General features: G+C 40.4%; 2 protein-coding genes across 2 annotated transcripts; both read right to left on the bottom strand.

Moving 5' to 3' along the window:
* Positions 1–5,090: 5,090 nt before the first annotated feature.
* Positions 5,091–6,025, bottom strand: LOC148547523 (uncharacterized). The gene is made up of 3 exons (XM_088495481.1): positions 5,889–6,025; positions 5,489–5,639; positions 5,091–5,393 (listed from the first exon to the last, which is right to left on the bottom strand). Exons 1-3 carry the CDS (start codon positions 6,023–6,025, stop codon positions 5,091–5,093), a joined length of 591 nt encoding a protein of 196 aa, XP_088351607.1.
* A 7,902-nt stretch (positions 6,026–13,927) lies between these two features.
* LOC107613339 (Yippee family putative zinc-binding protein) lies at positions 13,928–18,153 on the bottom strand. Its single transcript, XM_016315299.3, has 5 exons — positions 17,861–18,153; positions 17,041–17,084; positions 14,996–15,104; positions 14,434–14,489; positions 13,928–14,333 (listed from the first exon to the last, which is right to left on the bottom strand). The coding sequence occupies exons 1-5, from the start codon at positions 17,954–17,956 to the stop codon at positions 14,252–14,254; spliced, it is 387 nt and encodes a 128-aa protein (XP_016170785.1). The 5' UTR covers positions 17,957–18,153; the 3' UTR covers positions 13,928–14,251.
* Positions 18,154–20,248: the final 2,095 nt, after the last annotated feature.

Raw genomic sequence — 20,248 nt, 5'->3', positions numbered from 1 at the left:
TAAGCGCGAATGAACATCTTAGATAGGAACAAGCGTGTTTGAATGGAAAACAGAAATACTTGCATTAATTCATCGAGACACAGCAGAGCTCCTCACCCCCAACAATGGGGTTTAGAGACTCATGCCGTCAGAGAATACAAGGGTTTGATCTAAAATGTCATGAGATACAAAATAAGTCTCTAAGAGTTGTTTAAATACTAAACTAGTAGCCTAGGTTTACAACAAATGAGTAAACTATGATGGATGATGCAGAGATCCACTTCTGGGGCCCACTAGGTGTGTGCTGGGGCTGAGAATTAAGCAATCCACGTGCAGAGGCCATTTGTGGAGTTGAACGCCAGTTTTTGTGCCAGTTTGGGCGTTCAACTCCAGCTTTTGATCCTTTTCTGGCGCTGGACGCCAGAATTGGGCAGAGAACTGGCGTTGAACACCAGTTTACGTCATCTATCCTTGTGCAAAATATGGACTATTATATATTGCTGGAAAGCCCTGGATGTCTACTTTCCAACGCAATTGGAAGCATGCCATTTCAAGTTCTGTAGCTCCAGAAAATCCACTTTGAGTGCAGGGAGGTCAGAATCCAACAGCATCAACAGTCCTTTTTCAGCCTGAATCAGATTTTTGCTCAGCTCCTTCAATTTCAACCAGAAAAATACCTGAAATTATAGAAAAACACACAACTCATAGTAAAGTCCAGAAATATGAATTTTTCCTAAAAACTAATGAAAATAGACTAAAAACTAACTAAAACATACTCAAAACTATATGAAATTAACCCCAAAAAGCGTATAAAATATCCGCTCATCAATAAGTCATGTGGGATATATTTTACTTTCAATTACAAAATAACATTTGTTGGAATTAGGTACTCAATAATTTGCCTCCTAAGCATCAAACTCAAATACCTTAGTGGAAGGGAAGCAGAAGATGTTACTCGTTGCTGATGTTAAAAAGAAAACATCACATTGTTGTTGGAACTTGGAAGTAGTTAACAACTAGTAAATGCAAAATCAATCAATTGTAGTGTTCAATGTACTCAGTAACCACATGACTAAATCACAAGCGATCTTAGTATCTTACCATTAAGGCATTAACCCAAAAGCAAGTAAACAGAAGTTTGCTAGGTAAATAGCACATTTGATGATCTGTTTTGAGCCTTTTAAACCATACTTTCTAAACCAAAAAAGGAACTTAGTATAAGCAATGCAAGATCGGTTAGTATAGAAATTAGAAAATATTGGATGCAAGTTCGGTTAGTCTAGAAAATGTTGGGTTAGCCGTGTAAGTTTGTTGACCTGAAAATGTGAGAGCTGATATAGTAAAATTTTTATTTTTCATAAATAATTTATTAAAATTAGCTTCTCTAGAAGCTACTTTTCAAAAATCATAACTATATATAGCAAATCAAAATAAAATTAACTTTAAATAAACAAAGTCATAAACAACAAAATTGTTTGGTAAAATTACTTTAAATATTTAAAAGACATGACTTTTGTTCGGTTACTCGAGGTTCTGGACGGGTTGGAGAGGTGCTCCAGGTAAGGAGGGGGAACCAGCCTGGATCTGAGTCTGTGTGCAAGATGCGTGAGCAGACGATCTCCCGATCTCTTTGTGAAGTATGGGGGAGTCACCTGCAATGACACTCTGACGCCCAAGTCAGAAAATGTGCAGGCAGCTATGAGAGTAAGGGGGTAGTGATGTACCTTGGGGGAGGGGTAGGACCCTCCCCATATATACCATGTCAGTAGGGCGGGCCCCACAGGAGAGGTCTCCTTCCAAGAAGCCTCCTTTCCCAGCTGTCATGCGGTTGGCAGCGGGGGTGCAGGTGTCTGGGTCGCCGTTCGGACGGGTTATTCCCGCGCGGGTCGGGTTACTCATGGGCCGGGTCGGCTATTAGGCCAGCTGGGCTGGGCCGTAACAGTGCCCCCAACGCGCCAGCTATAGCCGTGAGTGCCGTTGTTGGCGTGTTCTGCTCTCTCTTTCGCGTGTCGTCGCTTCGTCGGCCGCTCGTGGTCAGGACACGTCTTTTACGCGCGTGAGGGTTTGGTCGCATCAAGAAAGCGCTGCTTGTCGCCTCGTTCCTCGTGCCTGCCATTAAGTGCATTTATTGCTGATTTGAAAGCAGGGAAAAAAGTCTATTTTGCCCCTGACTTTCGCGCTTCTCCAGAGCGGTTATTCTTTCATTTCTCTTCCTTCCCTTTCTTTTCCACTCATTTCCTCTGCTTCCAAACTACCTCTGCACTACATTCTCCATTCCCTCTCGCGTTTCCTGAATTTGCTTGCATTGGCCTAATGCCTGCGATCGTCCTCCTTCCTGCCTTCATACTTCTTCCTTGCAAACTACTTTCCTGGTAAGTATATTTTTCTTCTGCCGAACCTTTTCGTTTTCATTTTTTCTAGATTAGGTACTTGGCATTGCTCTTGCTTCTTGTTCGTTGAGTAGTGCTTAGATCTGTGTGTTTTCAGGCTGTCATTAGCTAGATTTTTAGGGGGGATTACCATCTAAGTTCCAGGTAGTTTTGGCTTCATTTTGGCAGTAGATAAGCTTTGGTTTTAACTGCGAATAGGTAGATTGTAGATTCTGGTATTAGTGCTGGTCTCCCGACCTCCTAGACTGACTTTGAGTGGTGCCCCCACTGTAGGTAAGGCACAGCGTCCTGTCATGAGGGTTCCCGGCGCGAGGGTGCAACCGTACGACCGGTATGCCTGGGTGACTTCAAATGTGAAGGAATCCCCCAACCAAATCACCTTATAGGAACTTGACGAGTTTCGGCAAGCCGACTACCTATGCGGAGGGGGTGATGAGGAAGCCAATTACTAGGTTTTCGTCCCCGCCGCTAACGAACGGATATTCCAATTGAATCTACACTCTCCCCGGGTCCCCGATTGGATCTGGTTTTATAAGGCGATGTTCACCCAGCTGGGGATTCATATCCCCTTTTCTCCTTTTCAAATGGCGCTACTCAACCGATGTGATGTGGCGCTGTCTCAGTTACATCCAAACAGCTGGGCTTCTATCCGCTGTTTCAAGATGGTGTGTGAGTATTTAGAGCTGCCGACCTCCGTCGAGGTGTTTCTCTTCCTTTTTACCCTAACGAATCCTTCTAAAGAGGGGAAGGCCAAAAAAGACTTTATGTCTTTCCGGTCTGCCCAAGGTCGGAGGATCTTTGGCCTATTTGAGGATTCGTACCATGGTTTTAAGGATAAATACTTTAAGGTTCGTCCGGTTGAAGGTTGGCATCCCTTTTGGTTGACATTGGAGAAAGAACGCCGCATCCCGACCTATTGGAGTTTCGGGACGCAAGCCAATACCTCTACCAAGGTCACATACAAGGGGTTGTCTCCCAAGAACAAAAGGGTTGCCGACGTGTTGTTGGCCGTTTTTGGGAGAAATCACGTTAATCCCCATCTCCTCATGGGTGATCGGGACATGGCTAGGAATTATATATGTGAGTAGTTGTTTAGTAGTGGATCTGTTCTTGCTATTACTCCTGTTTATTCAACCGGTTTGACGACTAACTAGCTTCCTTATTTTGTTTCAGTATCGATGGCTGGCGAGCAAGTTGGACTTGATGCTCTGTTCAATACCTTCCTTGCTGGCGATAGCGATGCCGATTCTGCTACCCAAAATCAGGAGGTGCCTCCCGACAATGCCGTCGAGGCCGAAGCTCAATCCCAACCCACCCAGGGTGAGGTGATCGGGACTAGTGGTGGTCCGGGTCCCCAACCAGAGGTCGAGGTCGAGGAGGAGGACGAAGAGGTGATTGTTGTTAACAATTCGAGGAAGAGGAAACCGTCTTCTAACCCCGAGGGAGTTCTTACAGTGATGGAGAAGAACTTCGATGCCGGAAACTTTATTGATTCCCAGCTTCTCCCAGGCACGGAGGACTTCTTCCATGGTGGGGATCTCTCCTCGCAGGCCAGGTGGATGTACCGTACCCTGCTTCGGGGAGCCGCTATAGCGAGGAAAGTGGAGTCCGCCCTGGCAGGGACGCGGTTGTTGGAAAACAGGCTCGAGTCCTCTGTTCAAGCTAATAATAAATACAAGGTTGAAGTCCAGTCGCTTCGGGAGCAGCTAGCTAATGCTGAGGAGAAGGTCAAGACCTTCGATGCTGCCGTGGCGCGGCTTACCGAACGGGAGCTCACGTTGGAGGGTCAACTCAACGCTACTCAAGGCCGAGTTAAGGAGTTTGAGAGAGAACGCGACGAGGCTCTCTCGTCGGTAACCGCGGCCAAGAACGAAGCAGCTGATTTAAAAAAGAAGTTCAAAGAGACCGTGAGGCAAGGTAAAAATGCCATCTTGATGACTGAGAAGGCCCTCAAAGCTCAAGTGAAGTTGTTGGCTCTCGACTTTGACACCTCCGCAGTTAGCGTTTTCAAGACCATCAAGGATGGCAAAATTGTTGATATGCCGAAGAAATGATGTGGTCTTGCTTTTGTACTTTGGTTTTTTGTAATACGTAGATCTTTGAATGCTTTGTTTTAGTAAACTTGATTGCCGTTTTGGTGAATATGTAACAAATTGCTCGTCCACCGTTTTGTCGATAAATGCTTTGTTCGCTGTTTCTTACCGTTTTGCTGGTAGTTAGCTATTTGCTCATGCTTGCTTACTTTTTCGTTGGTAGTTAGTGAAGCCGGATCGTGGCTTTTAACATTTTGGTAGCCGTTTATTGTGGCATTTGTTCTTAGTGGTTCCTGGGGTGATCAGTCCCGGGATACCGTGTCGTTCTGGTGTTGATCACTTGGCAAAGTAAATTTGGTTAATTTTTGAGTAATTTTTGAACGCGAAAAAATGAGATGACGAACTTCAAGTAAAACTAATTGGAAATAAACAACTATTGGCAAGTAGTATGAATATAAAGTAATGGCAAATAAGTAACAAAGGGTAAATAATCCCATATAAATCAATACAAGTCTTACTCAACTGGTTGAACCGGTAGAATGCTTGCTCGCATAGTGTGACTCGGCTGCTAGGGATAGAATCTCCTTAGGTTACTCGCGTTCCAAGTTCTTGGAACTTCCCTGCCATCTAGTCGTTCCAGTTTGTAGGCACCGTTGCCGAGCACCTCCTTCACCCTGTATTGGCCTTCTCAATTCGCTGCCAGCTTTCCTTTTCCTGGTGTTGGGAGTCCAACATAGTTACGTTGTAGGACCAGGTCATTCTGCTCAAACTCTCTCTTGAGTACTTTGGCGTTGTAACGCAGGGCCATTCTTTGTTTCAACGCCGTCTCCGATAAGTGGGCCATCTCCCTAGCTTCATCCACCAAGTCCTTTTCTACGGCCTCTTCGACTCCTCCCAGAAGTAGTCGTGGGCTCGGTTCACCGATCTCCACGGGTATTATTGCATCTACCCCATAGGTGAGCCGGAATGGAGTCTCCCCGGTAGACGATTGCTGAGTTGTGCGATAGGACCAGAGGACCGAGGCTAACTCGTCTGCCCATGCCCCCTTTTCTGGTCAAGTCGCTTTTTGAGACCTTGCAAGATGACCTTATTCGCAGCTTCGACTTGGCCATTCGTTTGGGGGTGTTCAAATGATGAGAACTTCTGCCTTATGCCCAAGCTGGCGAGAAACTCTCCGAATTTTTTATCGGCAAACTGTGTCCCGTTATCCGAGATAACGACCTCCGGGACTCCAAACCTGGTTATTACTTGCCTCCACATAAACTTCCGACAATTAGCCGAGGATATGCTGACCAACGGCTCAGCCTCTATCCACTTGGTATAATAGTCGATGGCGACTATTAGGTACTTGACCTGCCCTGGTCCAACCGGAAAAGGTCCTAACAGATCGATTCCCCATTGTGAGAATGGTCAGGAGGCCATTAGTAGGCTTAGTTCGGTCGCCGGCGCTTTGTGGAAGTTGGCGTTCTCCTGCCATCTTCTGCACCTTTTCACGAATTCCTTGGAATCCGCCATCATTGAGGGCCAGTAGTAACCGGCCCTGACGAGCTTTCGGGCTAAGGCATTCCCTCCGATGTGGTGGCCGCAGTATTCCTCGTAGACTTCCCTAAGCACATAGTCCATTTGGCCGGGACGAAGGCATTTCAATAGGGGTTGGCTAAGCCCTTTCTTAACCAACTGGCCTTATATTATTGTATACTTGGCCGCTTCTCTCCTTAGCGCCTTTGCCATCTTGTCGTCACCGGGGAGTTTACCTTTTTCCAAGAAATCCATGATTGGGTCCACCCAGGAGGGGGATTCGGTTGCTTGTGTTACGTGCAGAGTCACGATTGGTAAACTTCCCTACCCGGGGGAACGACTTGAAAGCTTTGGCTAGAGCTCCGTCTTTGGAGTATTTCCTTGGCCTTTCCCCGCTACCGGGTTGACGGGTATGGTTGTAGGCTGGCTGCCGCTTGTTGGCTGCCACGACCTGGCTAACCTCCTCATCATTGATATACTCCCTAGCGACGTTTTGGATTTCTTGCATTGTCCACACGGGCTTGGTGGTGAGGTGCTTCCTGAAATCTTCGTTCAGCAATCCATTCATCAAGCACAAACTGGCCACCGAGTCGGTTAGGCCGTCAATCTCTAATCACTCATGATTGAACCTATCCAGGTACCTCCTGGTCGGTTCACCAGTCCTTTGTGTTACCCCAAGCAAGTTAATCGGGTGCTTCGCTTTAGCAATTCATGTGGTGAACTGAGCCAGGAAGGCGCGACTGATGTCGGCAAAGGTGGTTACAAAGCCCTGGGGGAGAGCATTGAACCAGCGAATTGCCGATCCCGCTAAGGTCATGGGGAAGGCGCGACACCTTACTTCATCACCCACCCCTTCCAGGTTCATCCTGGCCTCAAAGGCTGTTAGATGTTCCTGGGGGTCTTAGGTCCCATCGTACCTCATGTCCGTTGGCTTATCGAAGTGCTTCGGAAGCCGAACCTCAAGGATCGAATGGTGGAAAGGGGTTGCCCCCATGATTACAGGTGGTCGCCTTCTCCTTGGTCTTTCTCTGCTGTCTTCTCGGTTTTCCTCCACGGTATTTCTTGTCAGAGGTCGGGTGTAAATTACAGGATCTCGTCGTCTTCTTGGCACCTCCCTACTTTTGTCTTGGCTTTTTGACTCCGATCGGGGGCTCGGGGTGTGTCTGGAGCGGCTCCTTCGGGGACTTCTTCCTCTCCTTTGAAGAGATAGGGAACGCTCTTGCCTTGGAGCTGGTTGGTGGCGTTCTCTGCTAGCCACCTCCCGCTCCAGGTTTTGCACTCTGTGGCGCAACTCCTGTATTATTCTGGCGCTGTCACTACCTGTTCCTCCAAAGGGTCGCCTCTCATGGGAGTGCACAGGGGGAATCTGGTGCGTTCGCGAGAGAAAGCCATGGAGGCTACCCTGCCGCTTCTGGAAACGATTTCCTCCCCGTGCAGTTCGCCTCCATCGTCTGCCTCTACAGGACCCAACAGAAAGTCCATCTTGGCCCGTCCCCATAGACGGCGCCAATGTTCGGTTACTCGAGGTTCCGGACGGGTTGGAGAGGTGCTCCAAGTAAGGAAGGAGGAACCAGCCTGGATCTAAGCCTGTGTGCAAGACGCGTGAGCAGACGATCTCCCGAGCTCTTTGTGAAGTATGGGGGGAGCCACCTGCAATTACACTCCGACGCCCAAGTCAGAAAATGTGCAGACAGCTATGAGAGTAAGGGGGGTAGTGACGTACCTTGGGGAAAGGATAAGACCCTCCCCATATATACCCTATCAATAGCGCGGATCCCACAGAAGAGGTTTCCTTCCAGGAAACTTCCTTTCCCAGCTATCATGCAGTTGGCAGCGGGGGTGCAGGTGTCCGGGTCGCCGTCCGGACGGGTTATTCCCGCGCGGGTCGGGTTACTCGTGAGCCGGGTCGACTATTAGGCCAGTTGAGTTAGGCCGTAACAACTTTAATAAAATATAAAAATAAATATAAATATCTATTATTATATAATATTATATCAGATTTTTAAAAAAAAATCTAACTTCAAAAAAATCTTCATAAATACTTTTAAAAATACCCTTACCTTTTCAAAACTAAAAACACAAGATCATAATTCTTTTGAGGTAAGTTCTATGATGCCTTTTATTATGGTGCCTAAATTGCCTAACTTGCTTTTAAAGGTAAAAAAAATAAAATGTTCAAAATAAAAAATAAAATATTTAAAATTTATTAAATATTATCTATTTGCCTTTTTTAGTAAGTTAGGCACAATCTCAAAAGCACCATAACATTCACCATTCTTTTGATTTACTCATTTACCAAACAAAAACATCTCTAAAAAACATAGAGAAGTACTTCTAAAAGTTAAGTGCTTCTAAAATATCCTCTCTCCTTGTCGGTCTGCTAGGGCACAAACTCAAACCCTAGTAGCCACAACGAGTGTAGTGCACAACTCCGTTACTTTCAATTAAAATCGTGTTTTTCCAGCGCCACAGTGCAGAACAGTGTCGCCTCAGTGCTGTTGTTCCAACATTCCTGAAATATGGAAGAAATAAGGCATGAAATCGAAGAGGAAAATATAAGAACAAGATCAAATGTAACAGAAGAGGAAGAAGAAGTCTTGGAATATGAAGAAGAAGACATAGAGGAAGGTGCAAAGAAATGCAATCACAGCCTAGTAGGAAAGCTGGTGACAGACAAGAACATCAACCCAACATGGGTCCAAACGGCTATGTTCAACATTTGGAGAAGGCCAGAGGGCTTTAAGATGGTAGAGATCAAGCCAAAACTTTTTCAGTTTTTCTTTCATAAGGAAATAGATATGAGAAGAGTTCTGAAAGGAAACCCATGGATGTTCCGAAATTCATGGCTACTGATCAAGAAATGGGAAAGAAGAGTAAACCCATCAGAAACAGATTTTTCTAGAACAGAAATTAAACTTCAAATATGGAACATGCCAGAGCATTGTAAGACAACAACTTTAGGAAGAAAAATCGCTGCTAGGGTGGGAGAAGTCATGGAATGCAATGTATTCTCAGCGGGTCCAGGAAAAGGAAACTTTCTTAAAGCATCAGTCATGATAAGGATAGAGGATCCACTGAAAGAAGGCTTAAACATGGGGAGTAAGCGAGATGGTTTAACAAAGGTGGAGTTCAAATATGAAAGGCTGCCCACATTTTGCTACTTTTGTGGCAGGATCGGACATGATGTAGCAAACTGTGAGATAGCAGAAGCAGAAGAAGAGCACACCAGTAGTTCAAAAAAAGGGCTGGGAGCCTGACTAAGAGCAGATATAATAGGCAATAAGGTGGAGCAATCAGCAGAACAAGAGAAGCCAACTAAAACGGGAGACAAAGAAACTGAGAAAGGAACGCAACAAGGAAAGGGAGAGGTGTTAGAAAAAATGGCAAAGCTAACTATGAAGGAAAAGAGCCAGCAATTCATAGAATACAAGGAAGGAAGCAGAGTCTCAAACAGGGAGAAAGCACCACATCAAACAGCAGAGGTTGAAACCATTATCATCGAAGAGACGAACGGAGAGGCTACAGATCAGGGGGAAGAAGACAAAGAAAAAGGAAAGAAAGTAGATAAGGATTTAAAAGAACAGAAGAAGGACAAAGATAAAATAGAGGACGAGGAGGAATCTCAACTTCAGAAAAATCAAAAGAAATGGAAGAGGATGGCAAGAGAAGCTCCACTAAGAATAACATGCCAGAAAACTAAAGAGCCAGAACAAAATAAAAAGAGGAAAGAAGAAGACACAGAAATGGAGGACAGGGAGATGGGAGGCAGCAGCAAACGCTACCAAGCAAGGAGCAAAAATACACAGGCAGAGGCTGCAGGGCAGCCCTGCCAAATCCCATGAAGATAATTAGTTGGAACTGCCGTGGGCTTGGGAACCCATGGGCAGTGAGAGCTTTGAACAAGCTCTTGAAACAGCAAGCTCCCAACCTCATCTTCTTAATGGAGACGAGGAGAAAGATTGACGAATTAAATCGTATTAGGAATAGAGGAGGAATGGGAAACATTGCGGGGATTGACTGTGAAGGGGAAGGAAGAAGTAGAGCGGGCGGCTTGGCGGTTATGTGCGATAGCTCTATTGTTTTGGAAGTATCATCAATGTCCTTGAACCATATAGACATGAGGGTAAAAGCAGCAGAAGTTGGACAGTAGTGGAGGATTACGGGGTTCTATGGGAATCCGGATGCAGCCAACAAGAAAAAATCATGGGATCTCTTGAGCTCGCTTGGTCAATCTCAAACATGCCATGGTTGGTTTTTGGAGATTTTAACCAAATCCTGGAACAGAAAGAGAAGACAGGGGGACTGCCAGTTACTTATAGCCAAATGAAAGGCTTTCAAGAGGTACTACAAATGAATCAGCTGCTAGACTTGGGGTTTGTGGGGCACTCTTTTACATGGACAAACAACCAACCGGGAGAAATGAACATTCAAGAGAGACTAGACAGGGCAGTTGCAACAATTGACTGGACGGAAGCTTTTCCAGAGACAATTGTAAGACACTTGCAGAGGTACAGATCAGATCATTGTCCTCTCTTAATAGATGTAACAGGTCAAGAGAACAAAAGAAGGAGGAATAGGCCAAATATCTTCAGATTTGAAGAAATGTGGCTTCAAAACCAAGAGTGTAAAGAAGTAATTTGCAAGAGCTGGTCGGGAAGTGAAGAACATTTAAAATGGAAGCTGGAAAATTGTGGAAGAAAGCTACAACAATGGGGAAAACATAATTTTGGACAACTACCAAAGAAGATCAAAGAGAAGCAGGATTCTATAGAACATCTCACAACCCTCCCGCAATCTGAATCGACCATCATGAGACTAAAAGAGACACAAAGGGAGTTAGACGATTTGTTGTACCAAGAAGAGATTAAGTGGGCACAAAGATCTAGAGCAACGTGGCTTAAAGCGGGGGACAAAAATACTAAATATTTTCATCAGAAAGCATCACAAAGGAACAAAAGAAACCGTATAGAGAGGATTACCGATGATGCAGGAATTCTTTTTGAAGATGAAGAGAAAATAGAGGAAATTATAGTAAACTTTTATGAGGATTTGTTCAAGACCGAAGGGACAATGGAGGAAGAACAAGTGGCTGCAGTGGTGGGAGGCAGAGTCTCGCAGGAGGCTTTTAATATTTTGGAGGAGGACTTCACACAAGAGGAAGTCAGAACAGCCTTAAAGCACATGCACCCAACTAAAGCCCCCGGACCGGATGGGATGCCGGCACTCTTCTACCAAAGAATGTGGGATATTGTGGGAGAGGAAACTTCCAAGTGGGTCCTTAACTGTCTAAATGGGGAAGGAGACTTTGAAGAGATGAACAACACCTTTTTGTGTCTAATCCCCAAAACAAAGACCCCAAAGCACACTAGAGAATATAGGCCGATATCTCTTTGCAATGTGATTTTCAAGCTAGCGACGAAGGTCATTGCAAACAGACTAAAGCAAATTCTTCCGGGGATTGTGGGAGAGTACCAAAGCGCCTTTACTCCAGGTAGATTAATTACGGACAATGGCTTGGTGGCTTTTGATATATTCCATTATATGAGGAAAAAGGTAAACGGAGCAAAGGGTTATGTGGGCATAAAGTTAGATATGGCAAAGGCTTATGATCGGATCGAATGGAGTTTTCTCTTGGCGGTTATCAAGTGTATGGGGTTCCCACAAAAGTGGGTGAAACTAATCCAAAAATGCATCAGGTCGGTGTCTTTCTCAGTACTTATCAATGGCTGTCCCTCCAAGAGTTTCAAACCTACTAGAGGCATAAGGCAAGGGGATCCCCTTTCTCCATACCTATTTTTATTGTGTGCGGAAGTGTTCTCGGGTCTCCTTATCAAGGCTCAGGAAAGGCAAGCGATTCAAGGAATAAAGATAGCTAGGAATGCACCCGAAATATCACACCTTTTTTTTGCGGATGACAGCATTCTCTTCATAAGAGCAACAGATCAAGACATCATTGAAGTGAAGGAAATTCTACAAACATACCAATTAGCTTCAGGCCAAAGGATCAATTTGGATAAATCGGAAATCTCTTTTAGCCGAAACGTGCCTCCTCTCAGACAGATGCTTATCCAAGATTGGTTACAGATTAAGGCAGTGGAGAACCATTCAAAGTACTTGGGGATTCCAACTTTTGTTGGAAGATCTAAGAAACAAATCTTTGATTTTGTCCAAGATAGAGTTTGGAAGAAGCTGAAGGGATGGAAGGAGAATAGCCTTTCCAAGGTGGGGAAAGAAGTTCTTATAAAATCAGTCGCTCAAGCAATCCCCTCATACATTATGGGATGTTTCCAAATGCCCAAAAGTTTATGTCAACACATAGAGAGCATGATCAGTAAATTCTACTGGGGGAGCAAAAATGGAGAAAGAAAAGTGCATTGAGTTAGATGGTCAAAATTAAGCTTGGCAAAGCAAGAAGGGGGGCTAGGTTTTAGAAGCTTTGAAGCTTTTAATCAAGCACTTTTGGCCAAACAAGGATGGAGATTGATTAAATTTCCTAATTCACTAGCAGCAAGGACATTGAAAGCCAAATACTACAACAAAAAATCTTTTCTAAAGTCAGGTATAGGAAACATGCCAAGCTACACTTGGAGAAGTATTTGGAATGCTAAATGGGTTCTACATTTGGGAGGCTTGTGGAGGATCGGTAATGGCAGATCAATTAGTATAAAGGAAGACCCATGGCTTCCAAATCAAAACGGATTCAGAATTTGGAGTACCTGCTCAAGTTTTGATTCGGAAACCAGGGTGGAACAACTTATTGATCAGGAAACTATTCGATGGAGAGAGGACATTATCAGACAGAATTTCTATCATTTCGAAGCAGAACAAATACTTAATATTCCTCTAGACCAAAACCAACAAGAAGACTGCTACTACTGGAAAAAATCAAAGAATGGAGAATGTGAGGTCAAGAAAGCTTACCACCTCATCCGCTCTCAGCCACAAAACCATGCTCAGTCCAGCAACCAGGAGCACCAGAACAGATTCCCTTGGAAACTTCTTTGGAACACAAAAGCACTGAACTGCACTCTTAATTTCACATGGAGACTGCTAACATCATCCCTGCCAACTAGAATCAACATTCAAAAAAGAGGTATCACAAGCACATCACTTTGTCCAAGATGTTGGAGAAAGGAAGAGACAGAAGAACACATATTCAAAGATTGTACCTGGACACAACGATTTTGGTTTGCTAGCCCTTTCAACCTCCGAACAGAGAGAGCACAGAACCACCCAATTGGAGCTTGGATTGAAGAATTACTAAACCAAATTAGAAAGGGGGAAAGAGGTCTTTTTCTGGAATGCCTACATGCAATATGGTGGGGAAGAAACAAATTAATTTTTGAAGATAAGAAAATAGACATACAAGAATTAGTGAACAGAGCAACTCTTAGATACCAGGAATTCACAGTCATGTCAATGCCGACAGAGAACTTCACAGCAGAGCCACCACCAGGGAGTCGTAGTTTAATGTGTTGGGTGCCGCCGGAGCCAAATCTCTTCAAATTGAATGTGGATGCAGCAATTTCAAATGAAGGAGCGAATGGAGGAGGAGCTGTTATTAGGAATTCTGAAGGAGAAATTATGGTTGCAGCTACTTGGTTATTCTCAACCACATCTACAATTGAAGCGGAAGCCACAGCTTGTCTTTTGGGCCTTAACTTAGCATTGGAGTGCTGTTTTTTTTTATTTAGCCTTAGAAGGAGATAACGTTGACGTTATCAAAGCTTTAAAGGGGAATGACACTCACAGGAATTATTTTGGAACTTTAGTGTCAAACTGTAAAGAGGCTTTAGGTAAATTTAGATCTATTCACATTTCCCATGTAAAAAGGGAGGGAAATAGGATAGCCCATGCTTTGGCCAAATTAGCTCTGACCCAACCAAATGTTATATGGTTGGAAGAAGCTCCTGAACATGTAACTAATTTGGCCCATTTAGATATTTTGAGTTCTTATGTTTGAATACAATTTTCTCCTTTCAAAAAAAAAAAAAAAAAAAACATCTCTAAAAAACCGATAATGCTTCGTGCATTATGGTAATCTGTCAGAGTATATTTGAATCATGATGGACATGTGTCTCCTTCATGTCTTCTAGAGAAAAATCTGAAACAACTTTTTCATATTTTTCCTTTCACACATTATACACACTATTCAGAACCCTCTTTCATCACACGCCACATTGCTACTTCTAGGAGGAAAAGGAGGAAAAAAGAGCATAACGAACTTTCTTGATTATAAACATTTTCATGGTTCACCATTTTTATTTTCATGTACAGAAAGCAAAGCACTGTTCTTTTCCCGGGTCCAACAGGTACAGAAGATTTAGGATGCTAATCTTCGCCATCGCTCATGCTGGCACGGGTGTCGATGTAGAATTCAGTGGAGAAATCAATCTCATCAACAATCCTCCCTCTGTTTTGTTGACACAGAATATGCAGAGTCAGCATAAACACTACGAAGGAGAAAGTGCAATTGCATTAACCAAGATGGGTGACGACATAATCATCGATACCTTTCAAGAACAAACTTTCCCTCTTTATACTTTTGGCTCTTCTCATGCGCCGATTCCTGAGACATTAATTTTCAAAGGTCAAGAGCTGTGTCTTTGGATAGAGTCGAGTTTCGGATTTAAAAGCATACACCTTAATTATCTTGACATCTAGTTAATTTAGCAGTTAATAAATATGAATTTATGCTAATTAGCATGAAATATTGGCAAATCATTCATGGGGATTCATATGTACGACTAAATAAATCCATGAGTAAACAATCAATCATGTCCTCTTACCAAAACCACAAAGGACCGGGTCATTCCTCACAATGGAAAAAGGGTGATAGATTCGTCCTAACCGCATTTTAATATGTTATCTTTTTTAATGGTGCGAAACAAACTTGTCTAGTGAGGAATCAATTTTTCAATTTCAAATTCTTAAGATCTGTTGGACAAGATTGGTAGTTTACTCTAAATAATTCTAGATCACTCATCCAGCAAATATGTTCAGCAAGATTTAGCTAGGTATGCAATACTATGTCTAGATACATGAAATTGAGTCAAGATTAGAGAGGAGGATTACATATTTCCAACCAATTATTTGACCACAGCAACAGCAAAAAATATCAGCCACGGTATGCAGTCCTGAAAGCATCATCCTTTCCTCTAGTACACCCATTGTGAAGTTCACACTGGATCACAGACATAAAAAGTTAAGTATATTATATGAGAGTTGGAATATTAAGATATAGTGATGTTTTAGTCCACTACCGATAGAACCAAACACTTTCCTATATTTAATTACAGTATCTGCAAAAGATGAGTGTGTTCACAAATGTGATCTCAAAACATTACCATCTATTGAATAAGAGGGTTAGATGACAAGGTGCACAAACTGATCAACATTATGAGTTTTAAAATGCAAGTCAATATCAAATGTATCTCATGTTATGCGTTTTTTGGTACACTCCATGTTATGAGTTTTGATACACAAAATCATTTGCTTCATTTAGGCATGCTCCTTGTAGTGAGAATTTGAATAAATGCATAACAATTCCAACACCAAAGAGAAACAACAAAGTTCATGGGGGAGAAGTTAATATAGGAAAAAGTTCATGGGAGTAAAATCTTCAACTAAAACCAAGTGCAACAACATTTTTAGTAATTTTGTCATACAACTAAAAGTGTGTATTTGTTCACTGAACATGCTAAAAACATCATATAATCTAGGGAAGCAAGAAAGTTTGAAATCACATTTAAAACAAAAGGAATGTTAGTGTTAGTGATCACATTAATGCAAAAGCATACCTGTTTTGAACAGCAGACATATATAAGTTACTGGCCTCACTTCACTACGTACATCACTGGCTTATTTAGTAAAGACATGAATTAAAAAAAAAATTGTAAAAATATTTAAGAAGATCAAATATTTAGGGCCGGTATTGAATGCAGATTAGTATCGCACTGCACCATGTTTGCTATATTTCTTTTGTAGATCTGAAAGTTCAAATCAGTTCATAGGTCACTTTGGAGAATCCAATGTATACTTCAAACTCATTCCAATAACAAAAGATTATGCCAGTTCTGGATTTTCGTCATTGTAAACTCATGAATCCATATCTTTAGGCTGTCAAGAAAAATCTAAGATTAATTTCCAAAAAGAAAAAAACTAGTATGCATATATTTTCATCAGGAAAGGTTGACATTTATTAGGACCAGTGTTAAAAGGAGGGAAATGCCGAACCACTATTTTGATTGTGCTTGCTAAATAAGATGGAGATCAAAACTGTATTAGGATTAAAAAATCAATGAAATAGGAAAATATTTAAGATAAAGATTAACTTAAAGCATGGTAATTCCTTAGTCATCCTGCTCCTTAAAAGCAAGAATAAAGATGTTTATGCAACAAAAGCTTGTGGAATGCATGAAAATAAATACATACATTTTCCGAACAACACAAAAGGATTGAGCCTTTCAAAACACGAAAATTTTTCCCCATGGATCCATTGTTTCTGACACTTGCACTGCACATGTTTCTACTTTCTAATCCATCTGAGAAGTCTTGGAAGGCTATAAGCATTTTCTGCTATGTAAATGTATGTTACTAATTATTGTCTCCAGTGAAATTTACAGCAGCTTCCAATCCATATATGTCAGCATTTTAAATTAAAGTAATAAGTTCAAAAGCTTTGATTTTCAACTCCCTCAAGATGCAAATGCAGTTAGTGTTTCCAAAGAAACAGTGATGTATTTTATGTCATGATAATAATAACAAAAATAGAAAGGGAGAAAAAGACAAGAAGAAAAGCTATAAACTCATAATGCAATTCTAGTATAAATTTGACTTTTACAGAACATGATTGCCTTATTACCTGGATTGTTGGGGAGTATCAAATTATGCTAAATGCAATTTTCAGCGAGCACTATATATAGATATAATAAGAACCAGCATGTTATATTACCATTAGGGTAATCACTAGGGTATAGAAAAATAACTTGTAAACCATTAGGGTAATCACTAGGGTATAGAAAAATAACTAGGGTATAGAAAAATATACAATACTATCATAACTTGTAAACCATTAGGGTAATCACTAGGGTATAGAAAAATAACTAAAGTATACTCACGCATTGTTGAAGAGATATGCTTTTCCCCTCCGGCAATGAAATGCCTGAAAGAATGAACGGTAACGGAAGATTAAGACCAGAAGAAATTTACCAATCCAGAATAGCAGCTGGTCAACTTTGAGTATGTGAATTATATAAACAAGAAAATATTAAAAGTAACCCCGAAAATTCATACAGTAAAGAGTGAAAAAGACATATATTAAGTTCAGAGCGAAGCTTTGTCACATCAAGCTTTTGTGCATTTTCCTCTGTTATATATATAGTTTGACACATCATGAAAAGTGAAAGAAAGATAATTAATTGCAAAACTCATCATGAGCATTGATTAAGCACCACTAGAAAAATCAACATGAACCTATGCATTATGACTTTTCCAACGGAGAATTTGATCCTGACTTGTTCATGAATTCAACTGAACAGTAACAAAGCATTGAAGTCAAGGAAATCAAAGACTCACTGATGTGCATGATGCATCCAATCATTGGGAACTTAGGGTTACACCTCAGTAAGGATATATACAAAATACACCCTAGAAAAATAAAAATCAAATTGCTTGAAACACATAATAGTTCTTAATCCTCAAATACCCCATTTTAAAAATAAAATAATGAATTTTCCATATTACAACATATGAGAAAATATATTAAAATAGGAAAAGTCCAATGCTCAAAATCAAGGCACGTACAGAAAAACTAGCTCAAACAGAAAATTTTACACAGAATAATATCAATTCTATTAGCTAAAAACATTGAGAAAAAAAATTGAAATGATAATAATTAAAAAATGATATGGTAGGGTAAGGTAGGGTAGAGTAGGGTACCCGAGAGATGAGATCATCAGCAAGGGCCAAGTGAGTTTTGCAGAACTTGCATCTATAAGATCTTCCCTCAAGCTCCACCACAAACACTCTTCCCATCGTTGTTTGAGTTCTTGATTTTTGTTGAAGGAGGAGGTTCTGAGAAGCTCTTCTTTGTTGTAACCACCACCCAAAGGGCAGAAGAAAAGTCAATTGTGTTCTGTACGAACAGAAGAACTTGGAAGTGAAGACTCCTCAGAGGATAAACGGCAATGGCAGTGGTATGAACGCGACACGTGCAACTCTGGAATGTGAGTGGGGGCAACTCTGTAATTTGAACTTTCGTTTATTGCTACCACGTGACATCACGTGATTACTCCTTATCCAAAACAGTCTGGAAAAATAATAGTAAGCATAAGTTAATTAATTTTATTTTTTGAAAATTTTAATATTTTAATTTAATTCTAATGATATTAACGTGAGCTAAGTTACTCTTAAATTTAAGAGATTGAAAATTGGAATCTCTTTAATAAAAAGAAAAATTAATTTAAATTATATTAACATTTTTTTTTTTACCGGTTAAAGTTAATTGGAAACAAAAGGATAAAGTTTAGAAATAGGAAAGTTTTCAGGTGTGACAAGCCACTTTACTGGCATAGCGCTATGTAAGTGTGCAGAGCCATTCAGATATACATTAAAGAATTTGAACGATGTAGATTTTGTGTTAAGGTTGTGATGTAGACTCCAATAGGAATGGTGCAAGGTGCTCCTTGAACCGGTGGAACCCATGACCTTAGCAGATAAATTTAATGACCTTTTGTGTGTCCTTGCATTGGATATTGTCATTTTGGTAAGCCAATGCTAAAGGGGAGCCGTCAGCTGAAAGTTGTAGCCAAGGCAAAAATTGGACTATGCATTTTTGTTGGAATTTGTGGGCTTCATAATATGTGAAGAAAAAATTGGTGGCAAGAGTTGAAGAGTTTGGGTACTGATCTTTAAAACAAAAAGTTGCTAGGCCTTGGGAGAGGTTATAGGACTATTTAGAAATATTCAAGTGCATTAGGAAAAATAATGGACTGGTGTTATAGTGAAAAATTTAAAATTTCAAGTGCCTAATATTGGTTGAACAGGAATAAGTGATGATCCAGTTATCTTCATGAGTTCAAAAGTTTTAATTTAAATTCCAAACATAAAAAAATTTATAATTTTTTGAATAGGAGGATTTCTGTAAAAAATTTAAAACTACTTCAATTATGCTAAGGTATATTTAGCCTTAGTTTGATAAAATTTTTCTATTAAAAGTACAAGTATTTCATTTTGTGTTTCGTAAATAAAAGGACTTCTGTGGGTTAATGTTTAAATTCGTCTCTGAAAGATCACGCAATCTTCATTTTCGTCCACGAATGTTTTTTTTAATCAAATTAGTTCCTGAAAGATAAACTGTTAGTCAAATTAGTCCTTCCGTCAATTGGATGATGACGTGTCACGTTAAGTGCCACGTGGCGTGCCACGTGTTACTTGGCATGCCACGTGTCACTTGACATATAAAAAAAAAATTTATTAGTCAAAATAGTCCTTGAAAGTCTAGACATAAGTCATTTTCATCCCTCAAATTTTAAAAATTAGTCAAACTAGTCCTTATATAATTTTTTTTTATTTTTTCTTCATAAAATTATCTCTCTCCTTTAATTCTTCTCAAAATCTCTCTTATTCTTTTCTATTCTAAAACCTTTTTTCTTACATTACTACATTTTGCTGGAATATATATATATATATATACTTAAAATTGAAATGTATGTATTTATTAACCTAAACAAAGTTATATGCTCAAAATCAAAATTTATGTATGTTAACCTAAAGAAAGTTATACCACTATTTTTTTTTCTACTACATCTTTTTTTTTTCCATTACGATATTACTTATATATAGGATGTAATTGTAGTGATACTTAGAGTCAAAATTCAAGAAGATCCACAAATTTTGCTTCAATTCCAAACTTTACAGAATATTAAAAATTTGTTGGTTAATTATTATTATTATTATTATTATTATTATTATTATTATTATTATTATAAACGAATTGCTTCTTAAGCGTTATACATGCAAACATGATAATAAATTTTTGTGTGTTTCATATGTTTGAGATAGATGATATAATTTTTCTTTTATAAAATGAAATAGGAAATATTATACTTATGCATAACACAGGCTACTCCGCACTAGTACATTATATAAATAAATATGCTTTGTATTAAAATAAAATTCCTTTTGTTTTAAATAAAATATTTAAAAAATTATATTAAAATATTAAGATTCAAAAAGTGATTCCATAAACTAGTTTTTCAATTATTGAATTTTACTATATAAATTAAATAATAATAAAAGATCATTTTAAAAAAATTTAAAATTTAA

Source organism: Arachis ipaensis, chromosome B8 (genome assembly GCF_059453495.1).
Source record: "Arachis ipaensis isolate K30076 ecotype BB chromosome B8, ASM5945349v1, whole genome shotgun sequence".
Lineage (NCBI taxonomy): Eukaryota > Viridiplantae > Streptophyta > Magnoliopsida > Fabales > Fabaceae > Arachis > Arachis ipaensis.
The sequence above is the reverse complement of the archived record's forward strand: the minus strand, read 5'-3'. Positions and strand labels throughout refer to the sequence as shown.